Below are 18,944 nucleotides of genomic sequence, written 5' to 3' on the forward strand. Positions count from 1 at the left end.
CTTTAGTTCTCATAACTAGAATAGTGCAACTGGCATCTTGTAAATAGAGACCAGTTATATTGTTAAGTATCCCACAGTGGGCCAGACACATACCTGCAATCCCAGCTACTCAGGAGGCCAAGGCAGGAGGATCACAAGTTTGAGGTCAGCTTGGGCAACTTAGACCTTGACTCAAAAAATAAAAGGGCTAGCTGGGTGCAGTGGTGCCCACCTGTAATTCCAGCAGCTCTGGAGATTGAGGCAGGAGGATCAGGAGTTCAAAGCCAGCCTTAGCAAAAAAGACGGGCTAAGCAACTCAGTGAGACCTTGTCTCTAAATAAAATACAAAATAGGTCTGGGGATGTGGCTCAATGGTTAAGTGTCCCTGATTTCAATTCCTGGTAGCCAAATAAATAATAAGGGTTGAGAATGTAGCTCAGTGATAGGGTACCCCTGGGTTCAATCCCCAGTACTGGGGGTGGGGGATAGAATCTCACAGTGCATGGTTCAGGTCTTCACAACAAAGGAGTGTGTAGCCAAAAATGTTATTAATGCTGAGACTGAGAAACTCATGTAAGCTTTAGAGTGGTTTTTGTTATTTGTTTTGTTTTGTTTTTTAGTGAGGAGGGAGTTGTTTTGTTTTTTGGTTTGTGTTTTATTTTGTTTGTTTTGGAATAGGTAATTGAACCCAGGGGCACTTTACCACTGAGCTATATCCCCAGTCCTTTTTTATTTTTTGAGATGGGATCTGACTAAGTTGCTGAGGTTAGCCTGAAACTTGTGATCCTTCCAAGTCACAGGGATTATAGGCATGTGCCACTGCACCTGGCACTTTGGAGATTTTGTATGATGACAGTATAACCTAGGCTATGCTGACTAATACAGCAACTGTCACCTTAATTTTAAAATAGCCAAAGCAGAAATAGTTGGATATAACTAGTTATGTACCCTAGTAATCAGGAAGGCATGATAGGAAGAAATTTTTTTTTTAAATTATGTATAGGTCAGGCTGGGGTTGTAGCTCAGTGGTAGAGTACTTGCCTTGCATGCATTAGGCCCTGGGTTCAATCCTCAGCACCACATAAAAATAAACAAATAAAAATAAAGATATTGTGTCTGTCTACAACTTAATTTAAAAATTTTTTAAAAATATTTATGAGTATCAATCATACCAGGGCATAAGATTTTGGTACTAACTCAAAATTGTTTCAGAAGTTTCCAGTTCTACTCTAGTTGCATATATTCCAGATAAATAAAAACCAGACAGAAAGCTATAAAACCAGTATAGGTACACAGTGAATTATCCCATAAACCCAAATGTTAAAAGAGATTTGTAATCAAAGAATAATAGATATCTTTTAAACTTCTTTAAAAATAGCATTTAAAAAACTAAGGTCCAGAATAGCCTAATTTTCTGCCAGAAGTACTAAGATCCCAGAGGAGTTTTTGTTTGTCTTAGTTATATTCTCAGCAAGACCAAGCAAGAAAGAGTTCTCTTGTTTGATGCTGAAGGACTACATAGAAAAAGCAGAACAACTGTCATTCGTCACTTCATCAGTGGCCGTTGGCCTCTTATTTAGCTATGTAGCCATTGGCCTTTTATTTATCCATGTCTCAAAGCAAAATATTAGGAAATAAAGATGCCAGTCTTTCTGTGTTCATAAAAACTCCCTTTGGCCTGGTGCAGTGGTACATGCCTATAATCCCAGCAGCTGCAGGAAGATCACCAGTTCAAAGCCAGCCTCAACAAAATCGAGGTGCTAACCAACTCAGACCCTGTCTCTAAATAAAATACAAAATTTGACTATGGTTGTGGCTCAGTGGTCAAGTGCCCCTGAGTTCAATCCCTAGTACCAAAAAAAAAAAAAAAACAAAAAACAAAAAAAAACTTTGGACTTTCTCCTTTTTTCGAAAAATTGGAGGGTCCTAGTAGAGACTAATCATATTAAGTGTGCAGCCCATGAGAATTGTATCACATTAGTCATGCTCTCTTGTCTACCTATCCACAGTGTTGGTTCGATTTAATTACATGTTTATCATGTCTCAGTCACTAAAACCAAATTTTAACAACCTGGATGATCATGTAGATACCCAGGTTAATGGAATTATCGCCCAATATCAACAGGCAGTGCTGTGGCAGAGCAAGGACCTTTTTATACTCTTAGTCCTCAACACCTCATTGAGAGGCAAGAGATTTAGTAAGAGTAGGAACCATTGGTGAATCTTTGTTCTCTCTCCCTGCAATTCAGCCTCACAATGAGAATCATACCTGATGTTTTCTCTTTAATGATAGTAATGAGGATGAGATATACATCATTGGGAGCATATTCTAGAATGATTCTTTATTAATCTCAAATGTCTGTAAAGAATCTCAGTCAACAGTTCTGAAATCAAAGTGGGGTGTGGTCTAATGGTAAAGTGTGAAAAAGTTTAAAAAAATAAATTACAGTATCTGTGACATTTAAAGAATGGAATATTTTATGGATTCCTAATCTCATTTGTTGTACTAAACCTTAATGTTACACCTTCAGATTCTTGGACTCTCAAAAGCCCCCGAAGAATTGATAAGTCACAAAGTAATACACATAACTAAGTAATAACATAACTAAGTAATAACATAACTAAGGAAATACAAACTAAAATATCAAGTTGTTTTTCTTTACCAAAAGTTTTTTTGAGGGGCTGGGGTTGTGGATCAGAAGTGGAGCGCTTGCCTCACACATGTGAGGCACTGGGTTCAATCCTCAGCACACATAAGATAAATAAATATAGTAAAGGTATTTGTCTATCTACAACTAAAAAAAAAAATTAAAAAGAAAAAAAAAAGTTTGTTTTGAAGTTGGGCACAATGGTGCACACCTGTAATCTACTCAGGAGGCTGAGGCAGAATGATTGCAAGTTCAAAGCTAGGTCAGCAATTTAGTGAGGCCCTAAACAACTTAGCAAGACCCTGTTTCTAAATAAAATATTTAAAAGGGCTGGAGATATGGCACAGTAGTTAAATACCCCTGGGTTTATTCCCTAATACCAAAAAAAGGAAGGAAAGAAACTTTTTTTTAATATTTATTTTTTAGTTGTAGTTGGGCACAATACCTTTATTTTACTTATTTATTTTTATGTGGTGCTGAGGATTGAACCCAGGGCCTCGCACATGATAGGTGAGTACTCTACTGCTGAGCCAAATCCCAGCCCGAAATCCCACAATACTACAATCCCACTGTATCACAGGGGCAACACAATTAAATCATATTATGTACATATCGGTCTTTTTTTGTATCCATGCCTAAAATTTATCTAATAGTCTCCTGTTGGTGTACACATTAATTTTTTATTATTATAAGTAATGCTGTAATAAACACCCTGTGCAGAAATCTTTTTATTCATCTCTGATTATTTTATTAAGACCAGTTCCTAGAATTGCTATTGCTGACTCAAAGCATATTACATTTTTAAGGCTTTTGATTATCTGTTGCCAAGTTGCTAACCAGAAAAGGTTATATCAAGTGCATGAGGGTACTGATTCATCCATTCTCTTATCTATATAATTTATATTGTTTTATCTTTTCTAAGACACTCCAAAATAGTATATCATTATTTTAATTTGTACTCCTTTGATTAATAATGAAAACTTACTATGACCTAATGAAATACTACAAATTAAAGAAATCTCTTAACCAGGCATGGTGGCACATACCTATATTCCCAGTGACTTGGGAGGCTGAGGCAGGAAGATTGCAAGATTTATGGGCAACTTAATGAGATCCTGTCTTAAAATAAAGTGTAAGAAAAACAGGGCTGGATTCATGAGTGAAATACTCCTTGGTTTAATCGTCAGTACCACAAAATAAAAGAAATGTCTTCATTGTAGGGACTAGAGGTATATATCTCAGTGGTGGAGTGTGTGTACTTGGCCTTGATTTTAGTCCCCAGCACCAAAAAAAGAAAAAAAAAAAAAAGAAGAAAATTCTTTATTGACACACTATTTATGAGAAAACAAATATGTACACACACGTACATAGTAGTTTAAGTAAACTATGATATTTCTAAACCATTAAACTATATAGCTATGTAACATTAAATATATTTTTCTTGACAGAGAAAATATTCATTTTATAATATTGGCAAAGCAATTAGAATGGTGAGTTTTTAAATGTAATTTGGTCTCTAACTTACTCTTCTTAAATGTATAAAGAAAAAAATCCTGAAAGGAAGTAGCCAAAATGCAATTGCTTCTTCATAGTGATAACTGATTTTGTTTTAATATTTACTTCTTTTAGTTGCACACAATAACTTTGTTTTTATTTATTTATTTTTATGTGGTGCTGAGGATCAAACCCAGGGTCTCACATGCGCTCGGGGAGTGCTCTACCACTGAGCTACAACCCTAGCCCAAAGCTTTTTTTTTTTTTTTTTTTAATACTTGTAGATAGACAGCATGCCTTTATTTGGTGCTAAGGATTGAACCCAGTGCCTCTTCACACATATTAGGCAATCGCTCTGCCACTGAGCTACAGCCCCAGCCTAATGCAATAGAACAGCTTTTTTTTTTTTTTTTTTTTTTTTTTTTTTTTTTTTTTTTTTTTGGTGATGGTGGTGCTGGGGATTGAACCTAGGGCCTTGTGCATGCTAGGCAAGCACTGTACCTATTGAGCTATATCCCCAGCCTGATAACTGATTTTTTTAATAATTTATAACTTTAAAACTTTAATTTTTATAGTGAACAGCACATTTGTGAAGAAAATACACTCTTTTTTTTTTAATATTTAGTTTTTAGTTTTTGCCAGGCACAACATCTTTGTTTGTATGTGGTGCTGAGGTTCGAACCCGGGCCGCAGGCATGCCAGGCAGGCGCGCTACCGCTTGAGCCACATCCCCAGCCCGAAAATACACTCTTGACAGGAGGGGAGAAGAAAAACTGACCACCTGCAACTTGTGTAGCATTGTTTTGTTTTGTGGTACAGGGGTTTCAAACCAGGGGTACTTAACCACTGAGCCTGAGCCAAATCCCAGCCCTATTTTATTTTATTTTATTTTGGGAGAACTGGGGGTTGAACTCAGAGGCATTAACCTCTGAGTTACATCCCAGACCTATTTTGTATTTTATTTAGAGACAGGGTCTCACGAAGTTGCTTAGCACCTCGCTTTTTGCTGAGCCTGGCTTTGAACTAAGGGTCCTCCTGTCTTTGCCTCCCAAGCCACAGGGATTACAGGCATGAATGCCTGGCTCTTCTATAGTATTATTCTAAAGATAATATTAAACATTTTATATTTATGACAGAAATGTGGACAGATGTAAATAAGACACTGGTAAGCAGTAAAATAGCCAGTTATAAGGTTATCTAAAAACACATTCCACTTGCTTGAGTAGCTGTTACTGGAACCATCTGAAAATGTAATGCTGATTATGACTATTTTTCCTGTTTAGGTAGCTGCTGTTGATCTTCTTGTTCCTGGAGTTGGAGAGCTCTTTGGAGGCAGCCTCAGGGAGGAACGGTATCACTTCTTAAAGCAACAGCTGGCCAGGTATTATTCTGACCTAAAAGAAGCACATGTCAGAAACTGGGATAGAGTTACCCAAAGATAGTTACAGAAAGTACCAGAAACACACATGGGACCTACAGACCTGGATCTCAGATTCTATTGCCTTAAGTAAGGTGTTTCTAACCTTTCTGAGCTTCACTGTCTTAAAGACCAAACAAGCCCACAGCAGTGTTTGCCTGTACATAGGTGTGGAAAGTAGCCTTTTTAAAAATTAATGAAAGGAAGAGGGATGTTTCCCCCTCAAAGCTTTTCCTACATTTTTCTTTTCCCTTTTTATGTATTTTTATTTATGAATGGCAGACTCCCACAGGAACATAAAGACAGATCAATCCAGGAAAAGGATAAAGATGGAAAAAGAAAATTACTAAAAATATCTGCAAAGCTAGCACTTGGAATAAGCAGATTTCCCTCCTCAGGTTGTCTCCTCTATATGGATCTTGATTTAGCTATTTGAATAACTTTATTTTAAACTGCTATTGGAGACCTGGGAAAGGGCTCCATAAACACATAGAAAATGTTTTAGAGATGGGAAGTAGGGAATCATATTTCTAATTGAACTACCACTCCTGTATATGCATGGTCTGCCAACAAACCACAGTGACTTCCTAAACTAACCAAGGTTATAAACCTCTGTTTTCCATGATTTCTACTTTGCTCTGGTAACCTTAAAAAAAAAAAAAAAGAAAGAAAGAAAGGAAAGACTTTCCCATGTCTGTATGCTAAATCCTTCTTTCCAGATACTACTAGGTTTCTTCACAACCTGGGAAAGCCTTAATTGTTTGAAAATATCCTATTGAATTAGCCATTTTTGCGACCTCTACGACCTCTTTTCCAAATGGAGAAATGCTTTAAAAGTTGATGCTTTTCCAAGATCCCAACCTGTAAATCTCTTGGGCAGTGCAGTTCTCTGATTCCTGTCTTCTGAACTGCTCTGCTATGTTAGGTTCCAACAGAAGTGGGGTAAATAGGTTCTGAGAAGACCCTTTATTACCTGTGCCCTCCTTACTCCTACTAAAGCATTAGAAAGTCCTGGGAAAGTTGTAGAATTGAAGTGAAGGTCATATTTTTAGATGGAAAGTATTTGAATGTTCACTGAGGTTTTTTTTAATATTTATTTTTTAGTTGTAGTTGGACACAATACCTTTATTTTATTTATTTTTATGAGGTGCTGAGGATTGAACCCAGGGTCTTGCCACTGAGCCACAACCCCAATCTCATGAGTTATTTTTTTAAAGCACAATAAAACTCACGTGGCAAGAAACCTCATCTGTTGAAAGATTAATTGGTCTGGTTTTTTTTTTGCTTGCTTCCTTCCTTCAGGAAACCTTTCCTCATAACATTAAATGTTTACCTAATATTTGATACTGTCCAAATTTACCCTTCCTAATGAAGTAGAGATATGTTTCCCTATATCAGGCATCTGTCTGTGGCTGCTGTTCTTATTTTCTATACTTTTGTATATTAAATTTTTCAGCATTCTCATCACTCAGATAACCTGGGTCCCAAACACCTTTTTAATGATCTAAGATCAACTTTAATGAGCACAAAGAACTTAAAATGTTATCCATTTTTCTCAAGTTAAACAAGAAACAAATTGAAACAATATTATGAAGGCAGCCTCAGAATTATTGTTATTGCTTTAATAATGAGAATGAAGGTTTTGTCCATGTGTTCTTTGTTCATTCAGGTCTTCCGGACACCTTAACTAGTTATAATAGTGTCATGTCATTTTGTTTTGTTTACAGTAAGCAGAATTGAACACAGGGGCACTCTACCACTGAGTCACATCCCCAGCCCTTTTTATTTTTTATTCTGAGACAGGGTCTTGCTAAGTTGCCCATGTTGGCCTCAAACTTAAGATCCTCCTGTCTCAGTCTCTGGGATTACAGGCATGTGCCACCAGAACTGGCCTAATTATTACATGGAATAAGAAGTTCATCTCAGATGAATCCCTTCTTTGGGGTTCTATTTTCATTCTGTAGACCTGTTGTCTGTACCGCTTATTGAATAATACCTTGGGCTATTGATTAACTTACTATAAAGTTTCAGCTTCTTGACTCTGTTGTATAGAGAGCACAGGCTTTGTTGTTTACTTTTTTACAAAGAGCTCTTTATATACAACTCAGAATAAATATTTGACAATAATACATTTATGTATATTTACTCCCATTGCCTAAAACAATTCTGTTATTTTCCTTTTATAGATCAGGACTCACAGAAGCCTACCAATGGTAAGAATGAGACCCTTAATGATTCTTACTCTAGCCACTGAGCTGAGCATTACATAGAAAAGTTTTTATTTGTATTCCCATGACCCTGAACAGGGAACTCAGAGTGTAGTCATTTCCTATTTTATGTGCCTTGTGCAAATAAAATCTGTAACTAATCCCTCAAATTTTGTAGCATCTCTTCTATATCTGGTTACCCTAGAATCAATATAATAATAATCAGACATATATACATATATACATTGGCAAACTTTTTTTCATAGAATTGAATTTTTTATCTATTAATGCAAAAGCAAGAAAAATGTAATAAACTGAATCTCTCTGCTGATTGCAGTTTGCAGACATTCATGTCAGTGGTTAGATATCAATGTATGAGAAATTTAGAGACATCTGAAACTATTACTAGACTTCTAAGAGCCATCAGGTCCTAAAGGTATTCATGACAAAGTTTGGTATGCTTTTCATCTCATTTTTTTTTCATAAATCAGAGTATACCCTGTCTCTGTGCCTTGTAAACTTAAAATGAATTCAGCTATCAAACATTTTAATTACTCAGACTGTGTTTCTTTCCTTTATTCCTTATAGTTCTTACCAATCTGGAGTTTATGCTAAATAACCTCTGGCATATTGTTCTTTCACCTGATTAAACTCATCTAGTTACAATTCATCTTTTATTTTAGAGATATAAGTTTTAATCTTAACTTCTTAAAATATCAATACATCCAGCCATTTTTATTGATAGTGGAAAATAGATGATAGTCTTTATTCTTAAGGAGACAAATGGCTATCAGCTGTGCTGCTTAAGTTTTATTGTGGAATTGATTTTACAGATCATTCAGGAAACAATAAACTTAGTTTAATTCATATTATATAGCTCAGTTTTCCCACCAATAATAATAATATTTGTAGTCTTTCTTTTCTTCTCTTCATAAAATAACTTTTTCCATACTGGTATATTGAAATCTGCATTTCAGTCATATTTGTACCATTTTTTAGCCATGCGGTTGTAAGTGGGAATAGAACATGCTAACGTATGGCTATCTGAGGCTGTCTAGCCAACCAGAAAAATGATTTTGGGTGTCTTCGCTGGGCCTGAAGCAAAGAACTAGAAGTTTCTTTTTCTTTCTTTTTTTTTTTTTGGGGGGGGGGCTTACTGGGGATTGAACCCAGGGACACTTAACCATTGAGCCACATCCCTAGTTCTTTGTATTTTTTATTTTGAGACAGGGTCTTGCTAAATTTCATAGGGCCTCACTAATTTGCCATGGCTAGTCTTGAATTTGCAGTCTTCCTGCCTTAAACCTCACAAGTCACAGGGATTACAGGCAGGCACCACTGCACCCAGCTTAGAAGTTTCTTCTTACTGAAGCCCTCAAGAATATACTTTTGTTCCTTTAAACAATCTTCATGTAGTAAGCATTTACTCTAGAACATTCTCTGAAGATAAAAGGCTGATTAAGACTAGAGCCTGCCTCTGATATAGCATACAGTCTAATCAAGGGCATATCTTTCTGTTATATGTCAGGTAAAACTCTTCATTCCCCTGCATGTATTGAACAATATGATTTGGATGACAGGGAGGAACAAAGATCATTAGCAATCTAACAAGATATGGAAGAGAAATATATTTTTAAGAAAACTAGTAAAGCTATTATAAATTTCCTGCAGCCTCATGAGGCAAGTATTTTGTATATAAGTACATAAGTAATTTAACAAGAAAAAGGAAAACAGGTGACCAAAATCCACAACTACACAACAGGAACTACTGCTGCCTGTCTGGGTAAACTTGTATAGATAGATCATTTTAACTTCTCTGTTTCTGTTATCTCTGTGGAGGGGAAAGACTGGTCTGGTCTACCACAATGATGTGGACAATAACAAATGGTTGCAAAATACTTTTGAAACAAAATTGTAATCATAACATTTGATTTCATATAGTGTTTATAGGTAAAAATTCTTTGTTTTTAAAAACAGGTATTTGGACCTTCGTCGGTTTGGATCTGAGCCACATGAAGGATTTGGGATGGGATTTGAACGCTACCTACAGTGCATCTTAGGAGTTGAAAATATCAAAGATGTTATCCCTTTTCCAAGATTTACTCATTCATGTCTTTTATAGCTGAAAATTTAGTTAAGGAAAAGTACCCTAGGACAGAGGCACAATACTTGAACAAATATGCAAGCAGAGAATACATGTTTGAACTTTAGAAATGTGGATTTCAATATATAATTATTCTGGGTTGGCACAGTGCCACACTCCTGTAATCCCAGCTACTTGGGAGACAGAGGCAGGAGGACCACAAGTTTGAGTCCAGTCTTGGCAACTTTGTGAGACCCTGTCTCAAATTTTTAAAAGATGGGGAGGGGGCTGGAAATGTAGCTCAGTAGTAGAGCACCCTCAGATTTAATCCTCAGTACTGGAAAAATAAATATATAATTATTCTGCCATAAGGTACAAAACGTAAAAAAACAGAAATGGTCATGATTTTCTTAGAAAGCTGAGAGCATTTCCTGGAAACACAAGCACACCCAAGAAGGGTTAATTACAGCAAGTGAACTTTCAAATCCATTACCTCAATTAAGAAAAAAAGCAAGTCACCTGGATGCTGAGTCAGGAAGATCACTTGAAGCCAGACTGATCAATACAGTGAGACCCTGTCTTAAAAATAAATAAAAGAAGAAAGGAAGAAGCCAGGAGTGGTGGCACAAGCCTGTAATCCCAGCACCTCAGGAGGCTGGCAGATCACAAAGCCAGTTTCAGCAAGGGCGAGGCACTAAACAACTCAAGTGAGACCCTGTCTCTAAATAAAATACAAAATGGGCTGGGGATGTGGCTCAGTGGTTGAATGCCCCTGAGTTCAATCCCTAGTACCGCCCCCCCCCCCGCAAAAAAAAAAAAAAGGGAAGAAATTGAACTAGATGGTCTCAAAGTTATTTTCAAACTCTAAGATGAGAGCATATTTTACTTTAACTTTAATCAGTAGATTACTTCCCTGTGTGACTTTTGAGAAACAACTAGCAGCTAAAAATAAAATGTTGGATCTTTTCTCCCTTGCTGTTTAATCTGTGATAAATGCCTATATTGTTCTCTGTGCTTTTCGGGGGATTCACTTATTTAAAAAACTTGCTATTCTGAATTAAAATTTTCTTTCATTGGGTTGGGTAGAAAAAAATCACATCTAATAAATTTGATCTTGCCAGGTATGGTGGCCCATGCCTGTAATCCCAGCTGTTCAGGAGAGTGAGGCAGGAGGATTACAAGTTCAAAACAGCGTCAGCAATTTAGTAAGGCCTTAAGCAACTTAATGAGACCCTGTCTCAAAATTTTAAAAAAGGGCTAGTGATATGTCTCAGTGGGTAAGTACCCCTGGCTTCAATCCCTTGTTATTAATTAATTGTTTATTAACTTAATCTTTAAAGAGATATTGCATTAAATTATTTTGATATTGTATTAAAATATTTTATCACCATTCTGATTAGATGTTTATAACTTTCTGATAGTTAATACCCTATCAAAAATTTTATTCTTAAATTCCTCTTGATCCTTTCCCAGTGAAGTTTGGAAGAAAGATCTCTTATATCCAGGATTGGAATAGAAATTTTGCTAAACCTAAAGGATAGGAAATTCTTGGAGTCAAAAAACTGGCCTGGCCTATATGAGACAAGCATTAATTTGGGAGTTTGAAACCTGACAATTCTAGTTCTTTAAATAAGCCACTTACTCTGTATATGCTCAGGCATAATTTTCTTCACAGAGTTGATAGAGTAATCACATGAAAGTGTGTGTGTGTGTGTGTGTGTGTGTGTGTGTTTGTGTGTGTTTGTGTGGTGTGTGTGTTTAAAACTGATTTGAGAACTGGGGGTGTAGCTCACTAGTAGAGAGCACTTGCCTAGCATGTGGGAGACCCTGGGCTACACACACACATACACACCAAAGAAAAAGCTGCACAGACATTTTTAAGACTCTAGCATTAGTCTTTTAGTCTTCTTTGAGTTGCATTTTTATGGACCTATAGCAAACTGTATGTTCAGTAGAATGTTTATGTACTAAGTAATTGTAAAAGGGCATGTGTGCCTGAATAATGAATTTTCTAAATCTCATTAGATAACTTAGATTATTTCTTAATGAGTTTGTGTATGTAATTTTTCTTAACCCAATTCAAAATCAAACAGTTGAAAAGAAACAAATTTCAAAACATTAAGGTGCGAAGACACTTGAGATTGTCGAGATTGACCTGCCTAATGCAGGTACCTATATGTACCTAGGCAACTGGTGGTTTCTGCATCTTCTTGTCAGAACTCAGCATCCTACAAAATTGTTCATTCCATTTCTGAATCTAATTGGTAGATTTTGCTGAGCTAAAAGTCTCAGCAAAATCAACTTCCCTGGAACTTTAATTCCCTGGGCTCACATACCAAGTTAAGGAAAGAATAAAAGAGATAATTAGGGTTTCCCTAAGGCTTGCCTTAACCATAATTATAGAGATAAATTCATTTGTTTATTCAAAAAATATATTTGAGCTTATTTTATATGCCAAGACTGTACTAGGTACCAGATAAACAGTTATTAACAAAACAGAAATGACCTGTCTTCATTGAATTTAGAATGTATTGGAGAAGATACATAATAAGTAAATAAATGTATTATTTCAAAATGTATGCTAGAAAGTTATATTAAAAAAAAAAGGAAAAGCATAGATAAGTGCCAGAGAAGACATCTCTGAAAAAAAAAGCAGTATTTAGCTTTAAGCCTAGAGGATAAAATGCAGAAAACATTTTAAAACATTTGCAACATCAGCCAATATTGATTTGAGATTTAATTCTTACTTGATACTGTTAATTTTATGGAGCAAGGTTCACAGCATTCATGGACTAGGCAGCTGGAGGCACTATAGTTTCTAAGGCCAATAGGAGTCACCTTCCATGACTTTTGAGAAACCAGACAGAATTGTAAACTTCTGAGCATCTAAAATAAAGTGGTGGGAAGAATGCTGAGTTAGACAAACCCCTAGGTTCTAGTCTTTGCACCACCATTAGTTTAGTAGTGAAGCCTTAGCCAAGTGAAATAATCCTCGTGACCTCCAATTCTTTCATTTTCACTATAATTTTGAAGTATATAATCTCTAAGGACCCTTCTATTTCTTAACGTTCTATGAATCTATGCTGTACATAGTCCCTAAAAATAATTGATTTAGAGTCTAACCTTTAGACCACATACAATCCCACATAGTAGTACATGCACAGTCTCTGAAAATGTATAATTAAGTTAAATCAATGAAAATTGAACAATAGACTTAAACTTGTTCAATGTATGTGGGATGGGAAAAGATCCTTCTCAAGACATCAATATATTGTGGCTTACCCCTAATGAAGCCTTCAGTATTTCCAAAAACTTCATGTGTATTCATTCATTCTTTGCCTTGACAGTTGATCACACAGTGATCAACTTAAAGTTATCTAGTTAAAGCTAAAACTTGCCACCTATAGCAAGCCTCAGTACTTCTATTTCACCAATAATTTCGAGGGTGGGGGGGCAGAACTGATGTCAGACAAAGATGATCAAAATGAAACTGTTGCAGGCAATATAATAGGAAAACTTTCAAGTGTCCACTCATCAGCTAATTATGAATATCTAAGTTCTAAATGTAAAGAGCTCTGTATAAGTCTTCATATAAACTATGGGTTTAATCAAGGACTGTTTATATTAGTGCTTCATGGTTATTTGAAGGTAAATTAGTTTTTCACTTGGGTGACCAGTTTCCAATAGCATTCTGTTTTCCCAAGATTTCCAGGCATTACCCCAAGATGGTAACCCCAGCAATCCAGGTAAGATTACATTTCAAATCTTAGAAATGTTTTCTCCGCCATTAATTCCCATCCCCATTTCACATTTTGTCGTAACTTTCCATCTGGTCTCTTGCCTAGCGGGAAGTTGTGTTGTCATGTTTTTTGGTCTGACAAGAACCTACTTGTCATGAATGATCCATTCCAGATCTAGACAACTCTTACCCTCTGACCAAACCCAGAGCCTTCGCCACAGGTCGGCAAAAGAACTGTTTGACCTTTTGTCCCTCTCAGACAGGATCTGCCAGAAGCCTCCCTCTAACAATGTTATGTATTCCTATTCTCTAAAAATTGAATCTGAATATTCAAGCCTGACTGAACAGGCATGGAAGATGCATTTTGTGAGATGGATTAACTACCCATCTTTAAATCTCTTGCTTCAGATAATTATAAATGAAAGATGCATATTTGTGTAGATTGCTATTTATTCATGTATTTATTTAAGTAATTGGTGAGACACGAACAAAAAAATGCAGAGTTGAAAGATTGGCTTGGATTGAAATGATAAGAAATGTGTGAGGTATTTTGGCTTCTGATCAATATTTGTATTCAGTCTGAAATCTAAAGTATGTATAATAAAAGGAAAATAGGTAAGAGTAATATCCAATTTTAATTTCTTCCCATTTTATAGTCCAAATTTTAAAATAGGAAGGACATTCAAGAAAATAGTGCTATGCAACCTTGATTACTCTCTACTAAAATGATTCAATAGAACTTCAATAAAACTGTCTTGCCTAGGAACTGAGGCACATTGGATAAGCATCTCAAATTAAAAAAAAAAAAGACTAGGGATGTAACTCAGTGGTAAAGTACTTCTGGGTTCAATTCCCAGTACCCCCTCCAAGTCCTTTTAGATCAGGTCAACACCCCTCCTGGAACCAGCTCATTCTAGCATTGCCAGGAGCCCTGTATTTCCCATCTAACCAACAAAGGCTCCATTTAGCTCTTAACACAGCTTGGTTTGGAGTCCAGTGAATCTACAGCCATTATTAGCATGGTGGGTAGTTTCCAGATGACCTTTGGAAAGAAGCTGCCAGAAGTTTAGGTGGTTCCTAAACTCATTCACAGAGCAACTCATTGAATTAACGTAGTTCATGACTCTTCAATAACTTTTGCTTCACCTTTACTGTTTTGTAATTGTTATTAGTAATGTGACTATCACTTGGACATTGCTTTTCAGTTTATAAATGTTTTTCACATATTTTCTTAATTCATAGGACAATGTATTGTGGACCTTGCTCTTTTGTATTTTATTTTATTTTTTGGTACTGGGGGTTGAACCCAGGAGCACTCAACCACTGAATTATATCCCCAGCCCATATATATATATATATATATATATATATATATATATATATATATATATATATATTTTGAGACAGGGTCTCTCTCACTGAGTTGCTTAGGACCTCATTAAGTTGCTAAGGCTGGCTTTGAACTTGATGATCCTCTTGCCTCAGCCTCCCAAGCCACTGGGATTACAGGAGTGAGCCACAGCTCCCGGCCTCTTTTGTATTTTAGTGGGGTTGAAATTCATTTGGTTTAATAAAGACTAGGTTTTGTAAAGAATGGAAATCCCTGATATTGAGAGGAAGTAGACTACAAGTAAAATTCACCTTCCCTCAGCCTCCAGAGAAAATGAAAATTGAACTTTCTCATAAACAAAGAATCTCGCATCCTAAGTCCTAGCATTTACTGGACATATTACATAACACTTTGGCCTCTAAGTTCCTCATTCTTTGTAGGGAAAAGGGACTTAAGAATGTGAAGACAGATGTTGATTGAGCCCAAATACATTCTAGTAATGTGAAACACTAGGAATAAAGATAGCAGTGAATTTAATCATTATGTCTTATTTTTTTGGCCTCAGTTTTTTAATTACCTTTCTCTAAAGGATCACCCAAATATACATAGAACTTGAATGGGACTTATTAACATACTTACCACAGTGATGGACCTTTCATTTTCAAGATAATACTCCAAGAAAGAAACTTGACGGACCCAAATAGTAAAAGTTTTTATGTTACAAGTACCTAGAACAGTATTTGGCAGAGCCTGAGCCAATCACAGCCATAACTCTACCTTTTCTGCATGATATCTCAACAAGAATTGCTGGTTTGCTATTTTCTTAGAATTCTAGTTTTGAAATTATCTCTTAAAAGAGATAATTTTCAGGCTGGGGATACAGCTCAGTTGATAGAGTGCTTGCCTTGCATGCACACTGCCCTGGGTTCGATCCCCAGCACCACCAATAATAATAATAATAATAATTTTACTTCCTCTACCTATAATATATAAACAGTTCCCCTCTATTTCCCCCAGAGCTTGTGAGTAGGAACTTGCCATCTTTAGAGGGAACTTCTCCATCCTCGGAGAGCTCTAGTGGTTGGGAACTTTTACTGAAAATGACTAGACCTACCCTCTGTAGCATACAAAAGTAGCAAGTTGAAACAGCACTTTTTTCTTTCCAGCCTTCTCTAGTAGAGAACCTCTGCAGCTGCTTAGTTGGACAGTTTGTCCTTGATTTGAAAGGCTGCACCCTTCAGGTTACTCCTTGGGCAGTGTGTCCTTAAAATGCCCCTATTAGACAGGCCCACACTTGTAGTGCCTTCTACTCGAGAGGCTGAGGCAGGAGGAGAAAAGTTCAAGGCCATCTCAGGCAATACAGCAAGACCCCATCTCAAAAAGAGAACAGAAACTTAAAACAGTCCTTTCTTTTGGCAGGTGAAGCCTTCCTCCCCTGTTCACTCAGCTGCTGCTCAAATGTCCTGTGGTAATTGTTTTGATGTTAGAAGAGCTTTGAAGTCTCCAGTGCCTCCTTCCTATCTGCCTTACCACCTGTGGTGATTGTTCCACTTCCTATAAATACTGCTAAAGAAAGTTAATTACAGTTTCAGAGTGTTCCAGAACAATCCCAATACCCTTGTTAGGATTTAAATGAGTTGTCCCCCAAAAAGCTCATGTGTGAGACATGCGGAGGTGAAATATCTGGGTTATGAGAACTGATGCATCAATCTATTTAAATAGGATTGATGGTAACTATAGGCAGGTGAGGTTTGGCTTCAGGAGGTAGGTCACTGGGGGCATGCTTTGGGGCTTATATTTTGTCCTCCTTAAGGGAAGCTCTCTTTCTGCTTCCTTGTACCAAGTCCTGAGCTGCTTTTCTCCACTGCACCCTTCCACCATAATGTCTGCCTCACCTTGGGTCCAGAGCAATGGAGTTGGCCATCTATGGACTGAGACCTCTGAAACCATGAACCACAAAATAAAATTTTCCTCCTCTAATTGTTCTTGTCTGGTCTTTTGGTCATAGTGGTGGAAAATGCTGACTAAAACACTGCTGGCTCGGATCCCCCCTGGCCCCCGGGGCTTGGTGCCGGCCCTGGTTTCTTGTTGTGCACGTCAAAGAGGCCAGCTCCCAAGGCCTTGAAAGATTTGTGGTGTCTGTTTTCATATTCAGCCTATAACGGTTATGTGGGAACGTCCTGACCTGCTTGGGTCTGATAAGGTTCCTGGTTGAAGGCTTAGTATGAGTCGACAAGGACCACCTGCCCCCCTCCGTCCTTGCTTCTGCCTACCAGTAACTTTCCATTCTGTCTGAAAGAAATATATAAGTATGAGCTGAGATAATAAAGTCAGATTCCCCCTGGATGAAGGACCTCGGACTCCTGTGTCTTTGTTAATCCCGACGTCTCCCGCCGGACTCGGTCCATTTTGCCGGACGCGGCAAAACACTCCTTCACTTGAGGATTACAGAAACAGGCTTGGGTCATATACAGACAACATAAGATATTATTAAACCATAGTAAGTTCTTTACACTGAAAATTGCCATTAATACCTACATCTTCTTTGCAGTATCCCAAATGGCAAGAGCTGACTCCTGTTGTGTTAGGATATGGCTGGCCAATCATCTTTTTAAATGTAAATTTCGTCTGCTGCATTCTGCATTTCAGGATTTTACATCAGGAAGTTGTGAGGTCATATTCCTGCCAGAAAACGTGGTGAGTATTTGGTGTCTTGGAAATGGTACTAGACATAGAAGACCCTAGCTTAAGTCAGACATTCCACTTCCTAGCTGTATTACCCTAGGCAAGTTATTTATTCTCAATCTGTATATCAATTTGCAAAATGATGATAGAGCTTCTCCTACAGAGTGTTGTGAGAAGCAACAAAGATTGTGTGAAAGGGTTTCATAAACCAAAAAGCACCGCACAGGTATAAGTTCTCCTAAGGGAGACCCTTTCAAAACTAAAAATTAAAAAAAAAAAATCTGTGTGAACGAAAATATTTATGCATGTTGAATGAAATAGTTTACAGGTACTAAAAATAAGAGAGCTATTAGGTGCAGTGGCACATGCTTGTAATACAAGCAACTCAGGAGGCTGAGGCAGGAGGGTCCCAAGTGTTGGGGATGCAAATCAAGTCAAGATGGCGCCTGGCACTTTGCCAGGAGGAGTGGTTTGTGAAGCAACACCAGCGAACCATTAAGATGATGAGGATTCCTTATTGGCTGATTGCTGTATCTAGATGATGTTAATTAAGTTAAGTGGTGTGTAATTAGTTAAGTATATATACCTCTGCTGTCTGGCAGAGAAGCGGCTCCTGCTACTTCGGGTGCCCGCTACTTTGAGTTCTAGCTCAGTTCCTGCCCAGTTCACTCTCAGTAAAGTAGTTCCCGCTTCAACCTTCAAGTTGCTTGTCACCTCTCAGTTATTTAGCCCAGCCGGACTACGGCACACAAGTTCCAAGCCAGCTTGGGCAACTTTACAGAACACGGCTTCAAAACAAACAAAAAAAAGGGCTGGGAATGTAGCTTAGTGATAGAGTGCCCCTGAGTACAATCCCCACTACCATTAAAAAAGTTGAAAAGTTTAACAGAAATTTAAATTGCAAATATAACAGTATAAAATCTGTATCATAGATTTGAATATGGAAAAATGAAATCAGCTGTTACTTGTGCAATGGCACAAGTGACTTTCTCATTAAATCTCTTAGCTCTATTCAGATCAGTGAACTTTAATTGGACACCTCACTATGTCACGCCCAGATTCTAGGAATACAGAGAAGTAGGACTTGCCTCCTCATCTTAGGCACTCTCATTTCATACAAACGTTGGCAAGAGTTTACTGTGTATAAGAATCTGGGTGGAGGTGTGGCTCTATACTTTTATACCCAGCCTATGGGAGGCCCTGGATTTGATCCCTAGCACTACAACAACAAAAATCACTGGGGAGCTTATTAAATTTTCCAATTACCCTGTTCTCGTCCTAGAAGGTCTGATTCAGTAGATCTGGGATGGAACAGCCCATAATTTGCATTTTTTAAGTAAACAATCACCCCAAGTAACTCTG

General features: G+C 37.2%; 1 protein-coding gene across 3 annotated transcripts in view; it reads left to right on the plus strand.

The window, feature by feature from the left end:
• LOC308635908 (asparaginyl-tRNA synthetase-like) overlaps positions 1-16,519 on the plus strand; it is an 88,262-nt gene extending 71,743 nt beyond the window's left edge. For 2 of the 3 annotated variants that reach the window (XM_081270778.1, XM_081270779.1), the window contains exons 7-9: positions 5,405-5,502; positions 7,725-7,751; positions 9,723-10,804. In XM_081270778.1, coding sequence (XP_081126904.1) covers positions 5,405-5,502; positions 7,725-7,751; positions 9,723-9,867 — 270 coding nt within the window. In that variant the 3' untranslated portion in view covers positions 9,868-10,804. Of the gene's footprint in view, positions 1-5,404; positions 5,503-7,724; positions 7,752-9,722; positions 10,805-13,532; positions 13,575-16,316 lie in introns of those variants that run through there. The other variant, XM_081270780.1, reaches the window with a different exon arrangement.
• The last annotated feature ends 2,425 nt before the right edge of the window (positions 16,520-18,944 follow it).

This window comes from Spermophilus citellus (assembly GCF_964194105.1).
Source record: "Spermophilus citellus genome assembly, chromosome: 2".
Lineage (NCBI taxonomy): Eukaryota > Metazoa > Chordata > Mammalia > Rodentia > Sciuridae > Spermophilus > Spermophilus citellus.